The 17,366-nt window shown below is 42.1% G+C and overlaps 1 protein-coding gene and 1 non-coding gene across 4 annotated transcripts; both read left to right on the top strand.

Annotated features, from left to right (window-relative positions):
- The first annotated feature begins 303 nt into the window (after positions 1-303).
- LOC118313998 (ubiquitin-associated protein 2) lies at positions 304-14,644 on the top strand. 3 transcript variants are annotated; one of them, XM_035640044.2, is made up of 30 exons: positions 304-452; positions 1,874-2,012; positions 2,219-2,296; positions 2,720-2,830; positions 2,997-3,156; positions 3,375-3,452; positions 4,234-4,297; positions 4,562-4,650; positions 4,929-4,981; positions 5,185-5,231; positions 5,404-5,635; positions 5,761-6,025; positions 6,165-6,302; positions 6,456-6,592; positions 7,030-7,277; positions 7,543-7,792; positions 7,925-7,964; positions 8,184-8,313; positions 8,534-8,591; positions 9,205-9,436; positions 9,675-9,766; positions 10,118-10,168; positions 10,416-10,494; positions 10,779-10,979; positions 11,416-11,586; positions 12,622-12,726; positions 12,818-12,850; positions 13,199-13,272; positions 13,473-13,664; positions 13,834-14,644. In XM_035640044.2, exons 2-30 carry the CDS (start codon positions 1,917-1,919, stop codon positions 13,927-13,929), a joined length of 3,600 nt encoding a protein of 1,199 aa, XP_035495937.2. In that variant the 5' UTR covers positions 304-452; positions 1,874-1,916; the 3' UTR covers positions 13,930-14,644. The 3 variants fall into 3 exon arrangements, with proteins under 3 accessions (XP_035495937.2, XP_035495938.2, XP_035495939.2); XM_035640045.2 differs by lacking the exon at positions 12,818-12,850; XM_035640046.2 differs by lacking the exons at positions 12,622-12,726; positions 12,818-12,850.
- On the top strand, positions 4,345-4,426 carry LOC118314652. The gene has a single exon (XR_004794695.1). It is a non-coding gene; the product is annotated as a small nucleolar RNA SNORD121A (small nucleolar RNA).
- Positions 14,645-17,366: the final 2,722 nt, after the last annotated feature.

Genomic DNA, 17,366 nt, shown 5'->3' with positions numbered 1-17,366 from the left:
TATATATATATATATATATATATATTTTCCGGGGAAAGGATAGCTAGGAGTGACTTCATTTAGAATAGAAGAAACCTGCAAAACCACATCACTTCTAGTATTATACCACCATCAAATAAACTAACATTGGCTCGAGTAAAAAAACTCCTCAAAACTGAGGAGTTTAACATTCAGTTCACAACCCCAGGAAATAAATCTGTTCAGTATTTAGCTGAAATTAAATGATCAAACACTCTTGGAACTTTCACCTAATGCAAGGCTGGAACGCGTCACAGCGACGCGCGCTCCCGGACATGAGCGCGGGCGTCGGGTGGTAGGTAAAACACGACGTTGAACCACGTGACCAGCTCCCGGGTTCTGGTTGGTAGAGTCACCCTCAGAACGTTGAACAACGGCGCGGTGGGTCACGTGACAGCATCTGCTGCTGCTGGCTGAGCGAAGCGTGTTAGCAGGTAAAGAAAAGAAACCAAAAAATGTCGACCTATTGTTATTGAAAGCCGTTCGTAAGGCCAATGTGTATCATCGTACAATTCTTAATAAGTTTAGGGAAACCCATCGGTAGATGTAGAGACATTGTTCGTCCTGTTCGATTGAAAGCAAGCTAACTAACTTCCTCGCTAGCTAGCCAACGTTGTATCCGCTCTTTAGCGCTGCATTGTACGCCAACGGGTCGTTCACATGCCGGGTCAGTTAGCATGCAGTTGATAACTGTCGCCGCGTGAACGGGCCACGCTTCCCCCCCCCCCCGACAGTCTTTCTCACCTACGCATCCGTACACCCGAGTACTGAAATACATGGACATTAACCTTTGGAAACGTTAATGTAAAGCGTGGCGTTTTTTCTTTCGACGTGAGTTGTGTTAGCATGCTAATGGCGTCGGCTAAATCTGCCACTTTTCCCTGGGTTTACACAAAAGGTTCCATGTCCCCTGTCGTCACATTTGTTTATCTTTTTGTTCAGAACACAGCGGGTCTGTGCTGACGGAAGTCACATCGGCGGTCAACTTGAGTAATCGCGCGGTTACATTGTTAAGATTTGTCCGGCAGAATGTAGCTTTTGGAACGGTTGGAATCGCACACGGAACAAAGACTAGCGGTTAGCAATGCTATAGCTAGCTGGATGACCTAACGCTAATGTGAGCGTTAGCCAATGCGGCTCATGTTTCCGATGAGCTACTTGTTACGTTCGTTTAAATTTCCATATGATAATATCCCACCAAGTTACCGCTTGCGTTATAAAACAGACGACTTAAAAAAACGTCCAACATCAGTTGGATTATATAAACTGCGTAAACACATTCTTGCTGCCGATTGTTTTTTTTTTTGTCAGACTAAATAGTCGGACAATAGTAATAATCTAAGCTGCTAAATTCGCTGTGATCCCATGCTCTCAACTTGTCAGTTCGTATTGTAATTAGCCAGCAGAAATACCAGCTTGTTTGTTTAGTCGAGAATAACCCAGAGTAGGTGTATGCTTTCGATTCCTCTTTACACTGTTTAGTTTGGCACAATGCCAGGACTCATTTTGTGATTTCTTATTGCTTCTATCACGTGGTTCTCCCGACGTCACTGGATATAAAGTGTTCGAATGTGTACTGGTTGTATCTGATGCTCCTGGTGTTTTTGTGTGGGAGACTGAGGGAGGGTTGTAAGTTGACACCCGGACAGTCCCCTCTTGGCTGGCTAAATTTAACCAGGGAGGTGGGGGGCAAAGGATGGGGTTATAGTCTTACATGGCGAGCCACGGTCTACTTATATTCAGTAAACTGTATTTTGGCATTGCAGATGTATTCAGAAAAATGTTTCACTTGAAATTTTGATGCAATGTAATCATCTCATACAGGACTAACATTTGCCCCCCTTCTCTCCTGCAGATTTTTTCTATTTTGTACATACATTGTTTTGTATATACTGTATATGATGACTTCAGTGGTCAGCAATCCAGCCCGGGGAACTCGGGACAGAACGCTGCCCAGCACCACACAAACAACACAACCACAGAAACAGATACAGGTGGGTTTTCTTCATTGCTCATACAGAGTTGCATCCAGGACTACTCACTTAAATATAGTCAATGTTGTGGCCTTCTTTTATTTCAAGAATTCCTTGTTTAGTATTGAACGTAAAATTGATTGGAAATTAATTTGCTCCATCCTGTACCATCTTTCATAGAAAAATTAACCTGTTGTATTGTTTCTTCCCTAAATTCTGTTTGCCAGGCCACAGCAGAACAGCTTCGTTTAGCCCAAGTGATCTACGACAACAATGACGCTGACTTTGAAGACAAGGTCAAACAGGTAATTTGTGTGTGCATATAAACCTGCATATTGTCTTGTCTTCTTCGACACTGAATTCAATTGAATTGAATTTGTTAAGGATAGCCCCTTGAGATGCAGCATCTCCTTTTCAAGGGGGTCCTATAACACAGATACAAAATGTATACAACAAAACATACAGGAGAAACAAGAATACGTAACACATAAACGTTACAAATGCAACACAAATACATTGAGCTTGCTCGCCCACTCCCACCCACATCCCCAATCCACAAAAGTAAATAAAAATAATAACAATATAGCATAATAATAATCATCGTCATCATCATTAATAAATGGAATAATCATGGTGGAAGTGATACAATTAAAAGCATAAAAAATATTGCGCCATGTATTGCTCTAATGAGCAAATTAAAATGTTTTTCCTGTTTTGACTGCTCACAGCTGATTGAGGTAACTGGGAAGACTCAAGATGAGTGCATGGTAGCCCTCCATGATTGCAACGAAGATGTAAACAGAGCCATTAATTTCCTGCTGGAGAGCCACTCTGACACAGTAAGTCTATATACAGTACGTAAAGTGTACAAGTGACATTTAGCTAGTCTCTGGGTTTTGCAGAAGCTGCACAACCATGATGAATCATGATAAAATTTATACCACAATGTAGTTGCAGTTTGCAGAGTCAACATTATTTTATTGCTAACCTGCTAACCTTTATCAGAACTCCTGGGAGACCGTGGGGAAGAAGCGGAACCTCGGGAAAGAAGGAGGAACTTCAGAGATAAAGGAGAGCAGAGAAAGGAAAGGAGGAGAGAGGGAGGCCAGTCGTGGACGTGGAGGCTCCAACAGGAGGGGCAGAGGAATCAGCCGAGGGCGTGAAGGTAAGAATGGTACCAAAGATGTGTTAATCCTGTCAAAGGAATGAATAGACTGGATTCTGTAGATGTAAGTTCCTGTCAGTCTGTTAAGATTCTCTCCTTGTGTTTGCTGCATCTTTGACATTAACCATTTATTCCTCTTTTTCCTAGTTTAATTTTGACAATATAGGAAATTGTAATGTCTTAATTGCCATGTCCCTTTGTTTTTTGTTTGATTCCAGGTCGGTTTGAGGAGAATGGGTTTGAGGTGGCTCCTGGAGAGAGGGGGGGTGACCGTGGACGCAGGGGGCGAGGCAGAGGTGAGACATCTCTCATTTTTACTCTATGCATTGCCATTGCAGTAATTCATAAACGTGAAAACTGAAGTACTTTTGAAGAACTTTTCGACAAAAGTAAACATCCAAGTATGTTTGGTAGACCAAATCATTGTAGAAAAAGAAAAAAAAATGCTTGGTAAAAGGTTTTATATAAATGTACATATGATTGTTGTAGAGGTTGAAAACCTCAGCCTCATGTATTTAGGCAAATTCTAATATTGTCATTGTCTGAGTTGTTATTATTGTGAATGTGTTGGTGATTTAGCTGGTAACATCTATATGTATCTAACGCCATTTACAGTATTGCCGCACTGAACATGTGTGGAATGTGCTTAATCCTTGCAGCTGCGCGTGTGCGTGTGCGTGTGTGTTGGGATGAGGTCAGTATATGACGAGAGAAGAGAGAAAGCAGTAAAAATCTGTTTTAAGAATGTTGAGGTCAATTAAGGTGTAAAATGAAGTCAGATGGCAAGTTATGCCTTTACTGGGAGAAATGCATGCATGCAAGATATTCGTAGGCCAAAAACCTAACTATTGGGTTATTTAAAGTTAAGGTAGCCTGGCTGTAAACTTCTTGGCCCCAAATTTACATGTTTTGACAGCAAAATTGTAGGTGATATTTTGGTTTAGTTAACAACTATGATTGTGCGAGTGACAGTGTGTGTGAGTTTTATACTTACTTTAAAAAAATGCCTAATGAGGAGTTGATGCTGAATGGGATGAGTCAACAGAGGTCATCTGGTTGTTCTGTTTGTCTCTTAAGGGCCAGGGGTTCGTGGTCGGGGAAGAGCAGCTGTAGGCAACAGGTTCTCCTCCCAGGGAATGGGGTAAGGATGTCTGTCTACTAGTGTGAATTGTATGCCTGAAGCAGGATGAGGAGGAGATGGTGATGTTGATTACAAGCACATATCTTAAAAACAAATGTGTGGAAGAACTAAGTTCTGAATTTCCTCCTTTAAAAATGAACATCTTAATTTCCTGTTTCATGTTATCAATAGCTCCAGCAAATAAATTGATTTTCTCTTTAATTTCTTTCTGTTGTTTACTCACCTTCCCTCCGGTTTCTTCTTCTCACTTTCTACTTTTTTCAGCACGTTCAATCCTGCTGACTACACGGCTAACTCTGGAGCTCGCCAGGAGACATGGGAAGGGGACGGCAACGAGCCTGCTGAGGCACCTGGTAGGGAAAATAACAGAGGACGTAATATTTTGATGCCATTTCCTGCTTTTGTTGTCCAATAGCTTAATTCTTAACTTAAAATAATCAGTATTGTCAGCAAAAATTTCCCACATTAGCGGGATTCGAACAGAAAATAGCAAATTAGTCTACCCAATGGATTCAAGGGTTCTTAGTGTCCTAATAACGCAGTTATGGGTTTTAGTTTCCATCGCTGCTTTAAGGGAATTTATTGTTGCAGAGAACATAACGGCAGTATGTTTGAACTGCTTTCCTTTTAGGAACATGGGTTGGCAATGTGGAAGACTGGACTTCAGAAGACTGGAATGAGGATGTAAGGCAACATTTTTTACTGATCTGAAATTTATTTTCACTTTTTTTTCTTTCTAAAAATCTACATTGGCCTTCCCAATGCCTGGTTTTATTGGCTTCTGATTTTAACTTATCAAATTATTTGAGTATAAAGTCAGTTGTCAGTGTGAGGTTACTATATTAATCTCAAGGATGGCTGTTGGTACTTCCTTTGCTTTTTTGCAGTTGTCTGAGACCAAAGTATTCACTGCGTCTTCTGCTCCAGGAAATAAGTAAGTCTACAAAGAACTACAAAGAATATGCCTTTTTTTTTTTCAGAACAACATTTTATTCAGTCTATGTGATTATCTTTTCTGGCGGACCCTCATCACTGAATTTATCCTTTTTGCCCCACTTACTTGTCCTCCTGCTCTCCCTGTTCTCTTTTCCCCTGCATCTACTCAGTGTGGACATGAGTGGCCTACTGCCAAAGGCTGGAGTGGCTGTTGGATGTTCCATGGACTCTGACTTGGGGGCAATTGTCGATGGCCCCTCAGCTGAGGATTTGGGCCAAAGCCTGGTGTTTACCAATTCCCACCACAATGGACGCACTGCAACACACAGCTATGCACACGCCACAGCCAACAGCTACGCCCATGCCGCCTCTGCTAGTACCACCTATGCACACGCTGCACTGGTACAGACTGCCACTCATACACATTTACACATGTGCAAGCTCAACCAAACACTTACTTCATCCCAGTGTGTATGAACATGAAATATGTATCTGAGGTCTTGTTTTTCTTCTTTTCCTCATCACAGTCATCAGTCCTGGGCTCTGGTTTTGGTTCTCTGAATGGACCTAAGCCAACATCTCCCCTTGACTCCAGGACATCAGAACAGCTCAATGGGCCTCGGCTTGGTCAGAGAGCCAGTCAAACGCTGGCAAACACCACCAGCAGCAGCAGCAGTAATGTTTCCAAAGACGCAGGGCCACTTCCAATGCAAAGTCCTGCTCCTGCCTCCTTTCCCTCTTTAGACATCAAGGCTCAAAGAGTAGAGAACAGCCCTGTTACTGCCCAAAACTGTAAGTTTTACATCACAGTAAATCAACATAGAAATGAAAACTAAACATTAACTATTGTCAATGACAACAATGCAATCAGTACAGTGTGCTGCAGTACAATAGTTAAGTGAATGTTTACATTTATCCCCAATCTCTTCAGTGGAGCTGAAGCTTCAGCCGGAGCCATCAGCGGTGCTCAGTCAACTGGCTCAGAGGCAACAACAGTCCACCATCCTCTCCACCACAGAGTCTTTGGGCCTGTCTCAGTCGCATGTGCCACAGGTCCCCACACCCCCAGGTAGGACTGCATTTTATGCCAGTAAAAACTGTACTGTAAGATCATGGCAGTATCACTATTTTCATTATGTCTGGATTCAACAATTATTTTAATTTTGATTCTGTGTATTTTAATGGTAACGTGAATGTGCCCATCGTCCTTGATCCCCTTCAGGTCATGAGTCCTCCGTCCAGCCTCTAAGAGATGGAGCTTCTCCTGGACTGAAGCTGCAGGGCATGGACCCTCCCAACACAGAGGCCCCTCAGCGACAGCTAAAGACCCAGAGACGCAGAGTACCTCCTCCTTCAAAGGTAAGCTCCTCTTATATGTGATCTTTTATCTGACAAAACATTTTCAAAACCACCATGAAAGTAAAATGGCAATATTACTTGCAAGACAATGATTATCCCATCTGTTGTCACATGTTTGACAAGCCAGCTTTGACTCTCATAAACAGAGATGATATCTAAACTGTCATGTTGAAGGACATCTATACCATAAATGTGTTTGCTACCAGGAACTCCCTACCAGCTGCTCAAGTCATTGCAGTTCATACTGAACTACTCTGTTTTTACTAAACATGGTCACTAGCAAATCATGTACTGTCATTTTTTTACTGAAAATAACTTAATTGCACAAACTAACAATTTACAATAATTCAGACTTTTTTTCCACAAAAAAATAAAATAATCAAAGTGATTTATCATATTTGTCCAGTTCTGCCTAACTTCCTCTTTTTCTAACTCAGATCCCGTCGTCGGCAGTGGAGATGCCAGGCTCAGCAGATATGTCTGGCCTGAATTTTCAGTTCGGAGCTCTTGACTTTGGATCTGAGGCCGGTAGTGGAACAGTTGACATGGCACACATGGAGTTGCCCAGGGAACAAGCCCCCACTCAGGCCCCAGCTCCAGCAGCTGCAGCACCCATGTCTGTCCCCACCACTGTTCCCACACAGCACCCACAGAGCAGCCTGTTCCCCAAGCCAGGATCTGTGGGGTGTGTGTGCAAGTTGTTTTGAGGCACCAGTTTGTCATTTGTAAATATGTATATCTGTTTTTTCATGTTGCATGAATGGCAGTCATTCACAGGTTGAGCTTGGCAAAAAGCAGTGCACTGACTGCTGCTATAGGGACATTTTTTCAGTTGTCTAAAACGGCCTCCAGAATAATATAATTTTACTGGTAGAAACTGCTTGTGTCATATTCACAGTATCTATATTTGTGTCTTTCCCCATCTACCTGTCTCTTGGTCTTGTGAACAGCGAACACATGAGCAGTTTGCCCAGTATATCCTCAGGCGTGTCAGACCCCAGCTTCCCCTCACCATCTTTGGGCTTGCCCAGTGCCACACCCTCACCGTCCCTGGGTCTTCCTTGTGCTGCCACTCCACCCTCTTGTGCAGCCCCTACCACAACCAGCCGTTCGGAGAGCAGTGGCCAAAGGTCCCTGCCACCTCATCTTGGCTTCTCACAGAGCAAAGATGTCACATCAGCTGGTGCTGGACCTCTCACCGTAAGGATACATTTTTTGCTGTCTGTATGCACAAGGGTTACAAACAACTAAAGAAAGATGTAGACAACTGCATAGTACCTGACAAAAACTGAATGATAAAACAAATTCTTTAAACATTTCTTCCTCTTCTAGAATGGCTACAGTGGGATGAAGACACAGAGCATACAGGACAGTAAGTACCCACAGCACTGTCAGTTTGAGAGAACTGTAAAATCTAATGTAGTAAGTATTGCTTGTTAAATGCATATGGTAGGAAGAGTTTTGCAGAGTTTATGCAGAGTTTTTCAAACATTTATTCTGTTCCATTGTTGTGTCTCTCCTCCCATCATCAGTTTGTAAAAGCAACAAAAAAATTACACAAATTAATATATCTCATTTTTGTTTTTCACAGATACGTCATCATCGTCTAGAACGGTGAAAACGGAGTCTCCTGTTATGACGAGCGATAGTGGCCCCGGTCACCACATCCCTTCCCCTGCAGTCACACCTTCGCACTCAACACCCATCCCTTCGCTCAGCAGGTAAGGGATGATTTAGACACACTGTGTTATTTGTTATCTCACACTGATTTCGTTTTGCCTCTCTTTTTCTGGAGATAATGATGGTTACAAGCACATATCTTAATCCTGTATTGTGGAAATATTTTTGACTGAATCTCCCGTCTTCCTGCCTGGATGGTGTGAGTCTTTGGCTTCGTCAGATTTTTAGAAGGCTGATAGAATCACTACTCTCTGTTTCTAGTCACGTGACGAGTAATCACCCACCTGGAGCCGCCCTTGCCACAAGTTCATCCCTGACGGTAAGTCTCTGTACTAGCATGCACAATTTTTGAAATTTAATAGATTCGCTGAAATGTGGAGGCACTTTGTAGTTGGGCCATTTGATTGCGGGACTTCATGCCAGCAACAGCCGCGTCCAATAGTATTATGATTTAAATTTTGTGTACACACAAGATTTTAGTGGTCAATGTCACTGTGACCACGCACATGTTTTTGACCATAACTCAAAACCCCACATGCTAATTATGACTATACTCATGACTGCTTTTTTTTTTATCAAATTCCTTCAAATTCTTCACTGAACATTTGGGTGTGTTCCACCCGAACATTCATCCATCCCTTGTTGTGAGTGTCATATCTCTGGAACTCCTGCAGGGAATTTCATTACATCTTACACAAACATCCACTTGGACTCAAGGTTAATCTGATTAGACTTAATTGGTCAAGGTCGATGTGACCTCACAACTGATTATGACAATATACACTAATACTTTTCATTGAATTCCTGAAGTTTTCACCACATATGACATGTGGTCTGGACAGATATGGATGTAAAACTTGACCAGTTGGCAAGATCGTACAAAACAGTTGCTTGTTCTCCTCTCACACACCCTGTTTTCTCTTGTCCTGCAGCATCAGATAAGTCATGAGGAGAGCAGTAGCAGCAGTGGAAACCTTCATGCCTTTTCATCATCATCGTCCAGCCAAGTTGTCAATCCCAACCCTTCAGTCCCCCTGGCTGTAAGCAGCTCAATCATGAATGGTCTTCACCCATCTGGAGCACCAGGACTTACTCAGAATGGCACAAACACCTCACTCTCAGTTTCAGGCAGCCGCACAGCACCGCTGCTCACCGCCACCTCTGGTAGGTTCATAGTCAACACATGAATCAAATCATTGTCACACAGGGACTCCTTTACATAACATTATTTTAGAATATATAATTTTCAAATACCATTCCTCCTCACTTTGTTGTATACAGTGACAGTAATCAGAATGTCACAAATCTATTCAAATATACGTCATAAGAAACTCATTACTAGTTGTACTGTACAAAAACTGCACATTGACTGCCTTTTAAGTCAGTTTCTTCTTCTTCCCAGGTAAAGCTCCTCCCAATTTGGCTCAAGGAGTGCCGCCTCTTCTGGCAAACCAGTACATCATGGGCCCCGGAGGCTTGCTCCCTGCTTATCCGGTAAATATCCTCTTTCCCAATCCTATTTTTACTGGCATCTCAAGTGACTATCACTCACCTAGGTGTTAAACGTCTTCACTGGTCCTGCATTAACCTTGAGTTGATGCACTGAATTGAAGAATCATGGCAGTGAATTCACACCGTACTCCATAGAGCTTTTTGGTCTCGGCGATGAGCGCTTTAGTACGTTCTGATCACACATGACATCTGTTGAAAGCACTTAGACACTGAATAGATCCTAAAATGGGTAGAGGATAAAATTAAAACAGTGTGCAGGCAACACTGAGGTTTAGTAGAAACTCCCAACAGAAATCATCAACTGCTCTTCCCCCAATGTCTTTATTTCAACAGCAGATCTATGGATACGAGGACTTGCAAATGCTGCAATCTCGCCTTCCAATGGTGAGTCTGTTTGAGTTAATTCTTTCATGTCCCTTTCTGCATATTACTTAAAGTGTAGTATTTTTTTCTAAGCAAGTAATTTGCTTTCAAATCTGTTTCCCTGTATATAACATTGCTACCATTTGTAAAGAAACCACTCCTCTTCATCCTCTCTTCCATTGCATGGCACTATCAATGAAAGCAACAGATGGGGAGCACTGTCATTAGAATTTTAATTATAAGTTGTTTCCCCCCCTTTTGTACCTAGGACTATTATGGTGTAACATTCCCTGGAACTACAGCTGCAATGGCTGCAAGAGATGGCCTCGCCAATAATCCATATTCTGGTAAATAAATTTTTTTTGGGTGTTGAACTGTAGTTGATATGTCTCCTGAACTTGACTGTTGTTTTAAGATCTCACTCAGACACAATCATAACAATAACTCCCAAACAATACATCGACATCTGTTAATTTCGCTTTTGTATAGCAATCATTTTGCATTTGAGCATATTAAGTTGATTGATGACAACATGGAGTTTTTTTCTGTTTTTCTTTATTCCCCATAATTCAATCACTTCGTTAGCAAGATGAATTTTAGATACATTGTCTACCCATTATTTCTTGGCCAGGTGAGGCAACAAAGTTTGGTCGGAATGACTCTTCATCTCCAGCTCCACCAACCAGCCTGTCTACAGCCGGGGTGCAGTCGCAGCCCCAGCAGGCACTGCAGGCAGGGACACAGGGCCAGGGCGCAGTGCAGAGCCAGGGTCAGCAGACACAGAACCAGGCCTTCCTCAACCCGCCCCTGCCCCCCGGCTATGGATACACTGGTAAGGAAAAGTTAATTTATATTAAATGATGAGGATGTTGGCCAAATTAATTTCTGGGTAACTCATTCATGGACTTAACACCTAATGCATATTCCAGCTTTAGTTAATACTTTCCTTTTTGTTTTTTAGCCTTATTTATGAGATGTTTATATGGAGGTGTAATGGCTCAGAGCCCTTGAAGCTTAAAATAGTTTTCTGCCAGTAAAGCTTTGCTTTGTTTTGAAAACTATTCATTTAAAATTATCCAAAAGAAGTCATTTTTATTTTCACATAAATGGTAATATAGTTTGATTGGTCCATTAGTTTGTGTAGACTGTACAACTTAAGAAAAAAGCTTTTCTCTTATTCCTTAAAAAAAAACAAAAAAAAAACATTGCAGAGCATTGTGTCCTGGGTAGTGTGTCATTGTTTTTTTTTTTAACTGTCCATCCCACAGGTCTGCCATACTATGCTGGTATGCCCGGGGTTCCCTCAGCCTTCCAGTATGGCCCCACCGTCTTTGTGCCTCCTGCTTCGGCCAAACAACCTGCAATGGGAATGGCCAACCCCTCCAATCAGTATCACCAACAGCATCAGCCCAGTTACGGACAACATGCATATAGCACAGGTAATATGAGCTTTAAACAAGAGCATTAACACTCTGCTGTTATTCTTCTATAAAAAAAGAATCCGATCAAATATTCTCAAGAGTTGAGTCGTTGTAAAGAGTTTTCATGTGGAGGTTATATCCAGCAGTTTCAATTCAGCTTTTGAATTGATTTGAGCTGGTTGAAGCTTGTGTGTGTCTATTTCAGCTATGACAGCACAGGTTCACCTTAAATTATTATTGCAAAATAAACTAGAGTCCCACCTCTATAACGGTTGCCCGATGATATTGACCAATATGAGCCCTAGTTTATATTCTAAATTCAGGTTGTGCAATTTTAGTTTTATTTGTGTTTTGTTTTTATTTATAACAAAGTTTATGGTGTAACTGAAATATAAAGCCTCAATTACATTTTTTGTCATATGGGTTTGATAATGACTTTTTAGGAATTAAAAAAGAAAAAAATGTATGTATCGGGAATGTTTTACTCCAATAGTAGGGAGTCCATTGGTTGGGCTCTAAAATGAACTATATCAGTGCCACAGTCCGTCAGAAAAACCTGGCATGAAGGTTAGTTGATCAACTAATGGTGGATTATCTACTAAATGACTTCTGTCAAATGTATTGTGACAGTGACAAAGGGTGTCTCAACGGCTCTATTTTTCAAGTACAGATATTGTGAGGGGGGGGGGGGTGTACCAGAGATTAGGTGTTTGGAAGGCACAAGAGAAATCCATCTTCCAACCCTTTAAACATGAACGTGAAATGCTGCATGTGTGTGTGGAGTTGGGCCTGTGTTTTTTGCTTGTGCTGCATGCATAGCTCAAACCCCCTGCTGAAGTTGGACACGGCTCAATATAGACACAGCTGCCATTTTAGTCAGGTTACCTTACTGCCTCTCTCCTATGCCCCCCTCTCTTCCCTTCCCATCCCAACCACTTTCTTCTTCCTTCTCTTCGCCTCCTCTGCTCATCTTTCTCTTGCTACCCCCTCCCTCTCCCCTGCTCATTCTGCCTCCTCTCCTCCTCTGTACTCTTCCTCCTCTACCTCCTTCAGCCTTTGATGACCTCTCTCAAGCCCATGCTGGGGAGTACAGTAAGGGAGGTTACGGAGGCTCTGCCCAGTCACAGGCCAAGTCAGCGGGCGGCGGCCCAGGGAAAGGTACACACTCAACACATGTGCGCACAGTATGACAACACAGACAGTCAGTGGGCATTTTCCTGTGGGAAAAACAGATGTACTCAAATTGCAGATGATTCTACTGTCAAGAGTGTTCTGGAGAGAGGTGTGTATATGCACGTGTGTGATTGCACTTCATGTGCAGATAAATGGATTCTTGCCAAAGGGTGAAAACAAGAAAGAAAGTCAGAAACGTGCCTCATCACTTAGTATGCTTCTTCCTCCTGGCTGGCCCCCTCCTACTAACAGTGGAAATGAACATTCAGTGCCTGATTTGATTTTCGCTCACCAGCAGTGAAGTGATACAATTGTTCTTCTTCCCCCTTAACCCCTTGATTTTCCTCTCTATCACCCCCCCCCCCACCCCCCCCCACCCCCTTTTTGCTTTCCTCCTTTCCCTCTTGAATTCCAATCTTTATCTCTTCCCTTCCCCCTCTCTACATTCTCCTCTCAGCACCAGGACTGTCGGGCTCAGGTACCAGTGGAGGAGTACCTGATATGGGAGGTTCAATCTACAGCAAAACACAGGTGGGAGACTTGTTGTGTTAAGTCTTGAAATCTCTTATAATCATACTTGATGGGCTTTTTTTCAATTTAAATTTCTAAATTGAAGCAAAATAATTGGAAACAAAACATAATTCGATAAAAGGGATCTTAAATTTAATTTAAAGTGCCTTTTTTGTACTTTCTGTTGATTTAATCTTGTTTTTCCTCTTGGTTCTCCTCAGTCATTTGACAAGCAGGGCTTCCACACAGGGACACCACCTCCCTTCAGCCTGCCTTCAGCACTCGGGGGAACAGGGCCCCTGAACCCCGGGGGTGCTCCAGGCTACGCCCCTGCTCCCTTCCTTCACATTCTGCCACCGCACCAACAGCCCCACTCCCAGCTGCTGCACCATCACCTCACACAGGAGGGACAGGTAACTGAAGTTTCTATTCATACAGCTCATCTCCTCTCCCAGGGTCCCTCAAAATACATTTGCATCTGTAGAGGTGTCGTGCAATTGGGTGTTTGATTTTCAATAAACCTGTTGAGTTGTCAATTGATCTTAAATGTGATTGACAAAATAGACTCCTTGTTCACTACAGGGTGGACCTGGACAGCGTGGTCAGTCCAGCAGCATGCAGCAGAAAACCCAAGGCAGCAAGTCCAGCTACGGCAGCTCCCCCTATTGGGCCAACTGAGGAATGCTCCCGATTCTCCCCCTCCCCCAAAAGGCTGTGTGTGTATGTTTGTGTGCGATTGTGTGTGTTTAAAGCTAAAACAAATAGCAAATCGGAAGACACACTACCCTCACAATGAGCAACCTTGGGCTCCTTTGCCCTGCTCACCCCACCTCCACTAGTCCTCATAAGTCTTTTGGGTTCTCTCTTTACCCCTTTTCAAAATTGGTTGTACATGTAAGATATTTATGTATGTATTTATATATATATACTGTATATGTAATAGTAGAACTTGAAATGTGGCATTTTATTTTTGAAGGACTTTTTGTTTACTTTTTCAAAACTGCAGCAAAAGATGTTACATTTAGACAAAACGAGATGATGATGATGATGATGATAATGATGGTGGGAGGGCGAGTGTAAAAGATAAATTATCAAAAACTTCGTGGAAAAAACCAGAAAAAGGAAAAGGAGAGAGCTATAGCACTGTTTGCATATGAGGACATTTCAGATGGGGGTGGGGTTTATAATTACTAACTGCATCTGTCTCCTTTTTTTATTTTATAACTTCTTGAATGACCGGTTCACCCCTGAAACTACATTTTGTAGCTTCCTCTTTCCCAGACTTTCCCTGCGTCAACACCCCCTTTAAAGACAGACCTGTCCATCTAAATTTTATATTTTAATTTAATTTTAACCCTCATTTCCTGAGAAATAAAAGTTCTGAGCAGTTGGATCTATGACTTGTCTTTTTGTATTTTGTGTGTATGTACATACGTACAGGTGACAATTTTTAATTACTGTCTTGGCAGATTAAAACCTGAGCTTTTGTTTTTAACTGTACAATGTCACAGAAGGCAAATGATTATACAGAAACTTTGCAAAGCCTCCATTATATGAAGTCATCAGCCTACTATTGTCAGTCATTCATCCGTTTAAACTGTTTGACACGAAAAACACCCCGATGACACGGAGCAAGATATAAAGGACATTCAAACCAACGGTTGTATATTACGTGGAAAATGAATGAAGCATAAAAACTAAGATCCCAAACAGATTTATATGTAGAAATACAGTAAAGGTGCATTGATTTCCCCATTCCTATTGATTGATTTGATCTATACCTTTAACAACTCATCAACTAGAGTACTTATGTTGCTCTTCTGGGAATAATTGGGGGAAAGTTTTAATTTAAATTCTTGAGATCCAGCTATAAATTTACAAAGTTGACATTTTTCCAAAATGGGAATTGTTCTCTGAAACTGAAATGTGCATTTTGTATAATCAGGTTTCCCCGTGTTCTCGGTAATAGTCTTTTAAGCCAGTTGGCCATATGGTGGCCCTGCTTGAGTGAGACACAGTTGGCTCTGTGATTACAGCGAATCCAGCAAAAGATACCTCTTTTCCTATGAACATATTCTCTGACGCTAAAATAAAAGAAATACCACACAACCCAAGTCAGTAAAATTTATCTGTGCTGTTTTTTATTTATGAAATAATTTAGTTCAGTGATGAAACACGGTGCAATCTTTTAGATTAAATATGAAAAAGAGAAAAAAAATACTCAACTAGTAAGCCATTTCTTTTATCCTTTGCAAAGTGAGGGAAATAACTAAGCTCAGAGCATAATTTTCAACATGGAAAACGCGTTTAGGAACACATTACAACCAATTTTCCTAAAGTAGTAATAATAGCGTTCAATCATTTTCTATATGTTCTCTTCTCAGTCTCCACCAGGTGGCAATATATAACTATAACTACACGTATAGTATGCCAGATCAAGTGTAGCCATAGAAATAAATCCCCCTTTTTTAAAAAAGATATCCTTCCTTAATACTTACAAACAGTCTTAGGCAGTGATGAAATTCACACATGCAAGGAATGCATAACGTAAAAGAAGGCACGCAAATGAGTGTCTTGGTTTTGAACTGAATGAGAAACCTTGGAAATGAAAATTCACTTACTCACATTCAGAAGGGCCAAAGTTTAATGTGACTACAGAGCTCTGTGTCTCCCTCTTCTTCTATCTCTTTACTCTGAATGTAGAGTGTGTGTGAGACCCCAGAGAAGCCTACATAACCTTGGTATGTGGTTGACAAAGGAGAGGGGGAAAACAAGACGAAAAGGGTGGTGGTGGGATGCTGGGGAGAGGATGGAAAGTTGCTGAGTGGCAGGTGCTTTTGTGGCCTAAGTGCAGGATCCTACAGCAACAAGGTCAGAGGTCAAAGTGAAGTTGAAAGGTCAATCTCAACTCCCAAGAAGCCCACCCAGTGTGAGGGAAAGATGAGGGGGGAGAGCGATGGCCCCAACAAAAAAACTGAGGGAACAGAAAGGTACATGGACAAATGACAAGAATAAACCAAGAAGCAGTGTAGGTCAAATTAATTAAATAAACGTTCAGGTGACCCAGAGGCAGGCTCTACGTAAAACAATGGATCGAGACACCTTATGAAAATAAGATACCAACAACAACAACAACAATAAACATCTGGAAAGGAATGCAAAATAAATGATAGAGCAATTAGCGAAGGCCGTAATGGATGAATACGAAGACACAGGAGAGGCGAGGAGAAGCAGAAGAAGGTAATTACAAGATTTTATCCAAATGCATTATTTAACACTCATGTCTTGATTGGACAAGAAATCATATGGGAGGTTTTCCTCCAGAAGTGTTGGGGTTGACATTGAATGAACAAATTAGCTGTGCCCACCGGTAAACAAAGCTTGTTGGCCACAGTTTCCCATTGGGGCCTTCCATTTCTTCGGGGTTGTATCATGGGGGTTGTTGCTGTTTGTCCCAAGTTGTGTTTGGCCTAAGCACCCTGTTATTGCAATGAAGCGGCATAGGACTGCCCACAGGAATGCCCGTCAGAGTGTTTGTTGACACTTGTGGCTGATTCGCTCTCAGATGTTGACAAAGACGTTTTGTTGGGGTTCACTCGGTTCAGTCCCCAGAAAAAACCTTGGGGAAGCTGTGAGGCTGTCACGCAGGATATCGCGACAGTTTAGGCCTGAATGGAAACTGGGGGCCCTGATGCTCAAGGCGACCCCGTGACCTGGGTACTTGATTTGGATACTCAAATCAATTTCGGCTGTGTTTCATCCCCACTCCTTTATTTTCATTGAATTACAAGCCCTTCCATCCAGTTGAATGGAGAACGATCACTGGGTGTTTTTTTTCTTCTGTCCCTTTCATCTCCATCCGGGGGACCATGAGACGCTCTTGTCCCCCTGCTTGTTGTGAGATGTGACAGCGGGGTCCATTCAGGGAGAAATTGGCTGCAATTAGTTCAATTATGCTGATTTTCACTTGTGTCCCATGCAGAACAGAGTTTTCGCTGTGTACAGAGACACCCCCCGGGAAACTGCAGCAAAACAAAACTCCATCAATCAACAAAGGCCTTCAATGAAAGGCTCAAGTGCAGATAATACTGGGCACATTCCATAATGACAGCGTT

The sequence above is a fragment of the Scophthalmus maximus genome, chromosome 19 (assembly GCF_022379125.1).
Source record: "Scophthalmus maximus strain ysfricsl-2021 chromosome 19, ASM2237912v1, whole genome shotgun sequence".
In the NCBI taxonomy this organism is placed as follows: Eukaryota; Metazoa; Chordata; class Actinopteri; order Pleuronectiformes; family Scophthalmidae; genus Scophthalmus; species Scophthalmus maximus.
This window is presented reverse-complemented; position numbering and strand designations above follow the sequence as displayed.

Excerpts from the sequence above, each read along its gene's own strand:
- LOC118313998 (XM_035640044.2), top strand. The coding sequence starts at position 1,917 with ATGATGACTTCAGTGGTCAGCAATCCAGCCCGGGGAACTCGGGACAGA. Across the intron at positions 4,982-5,184 it reads CAGAAGACTGGAATGAGGAT|TTGTCTGAGACCAAAGTATT; the intron begins GTAAGGCAACAT and ends GCTTTTTTGCAG. Across the intron at positions 6,303-6,455 it reads ACAGGTCCCCACACCCCCAG|GTCATGAGTCCTCCGTCCAG; the intron begins GTAGGACTGCAT and ends GATCCCCTTCAG.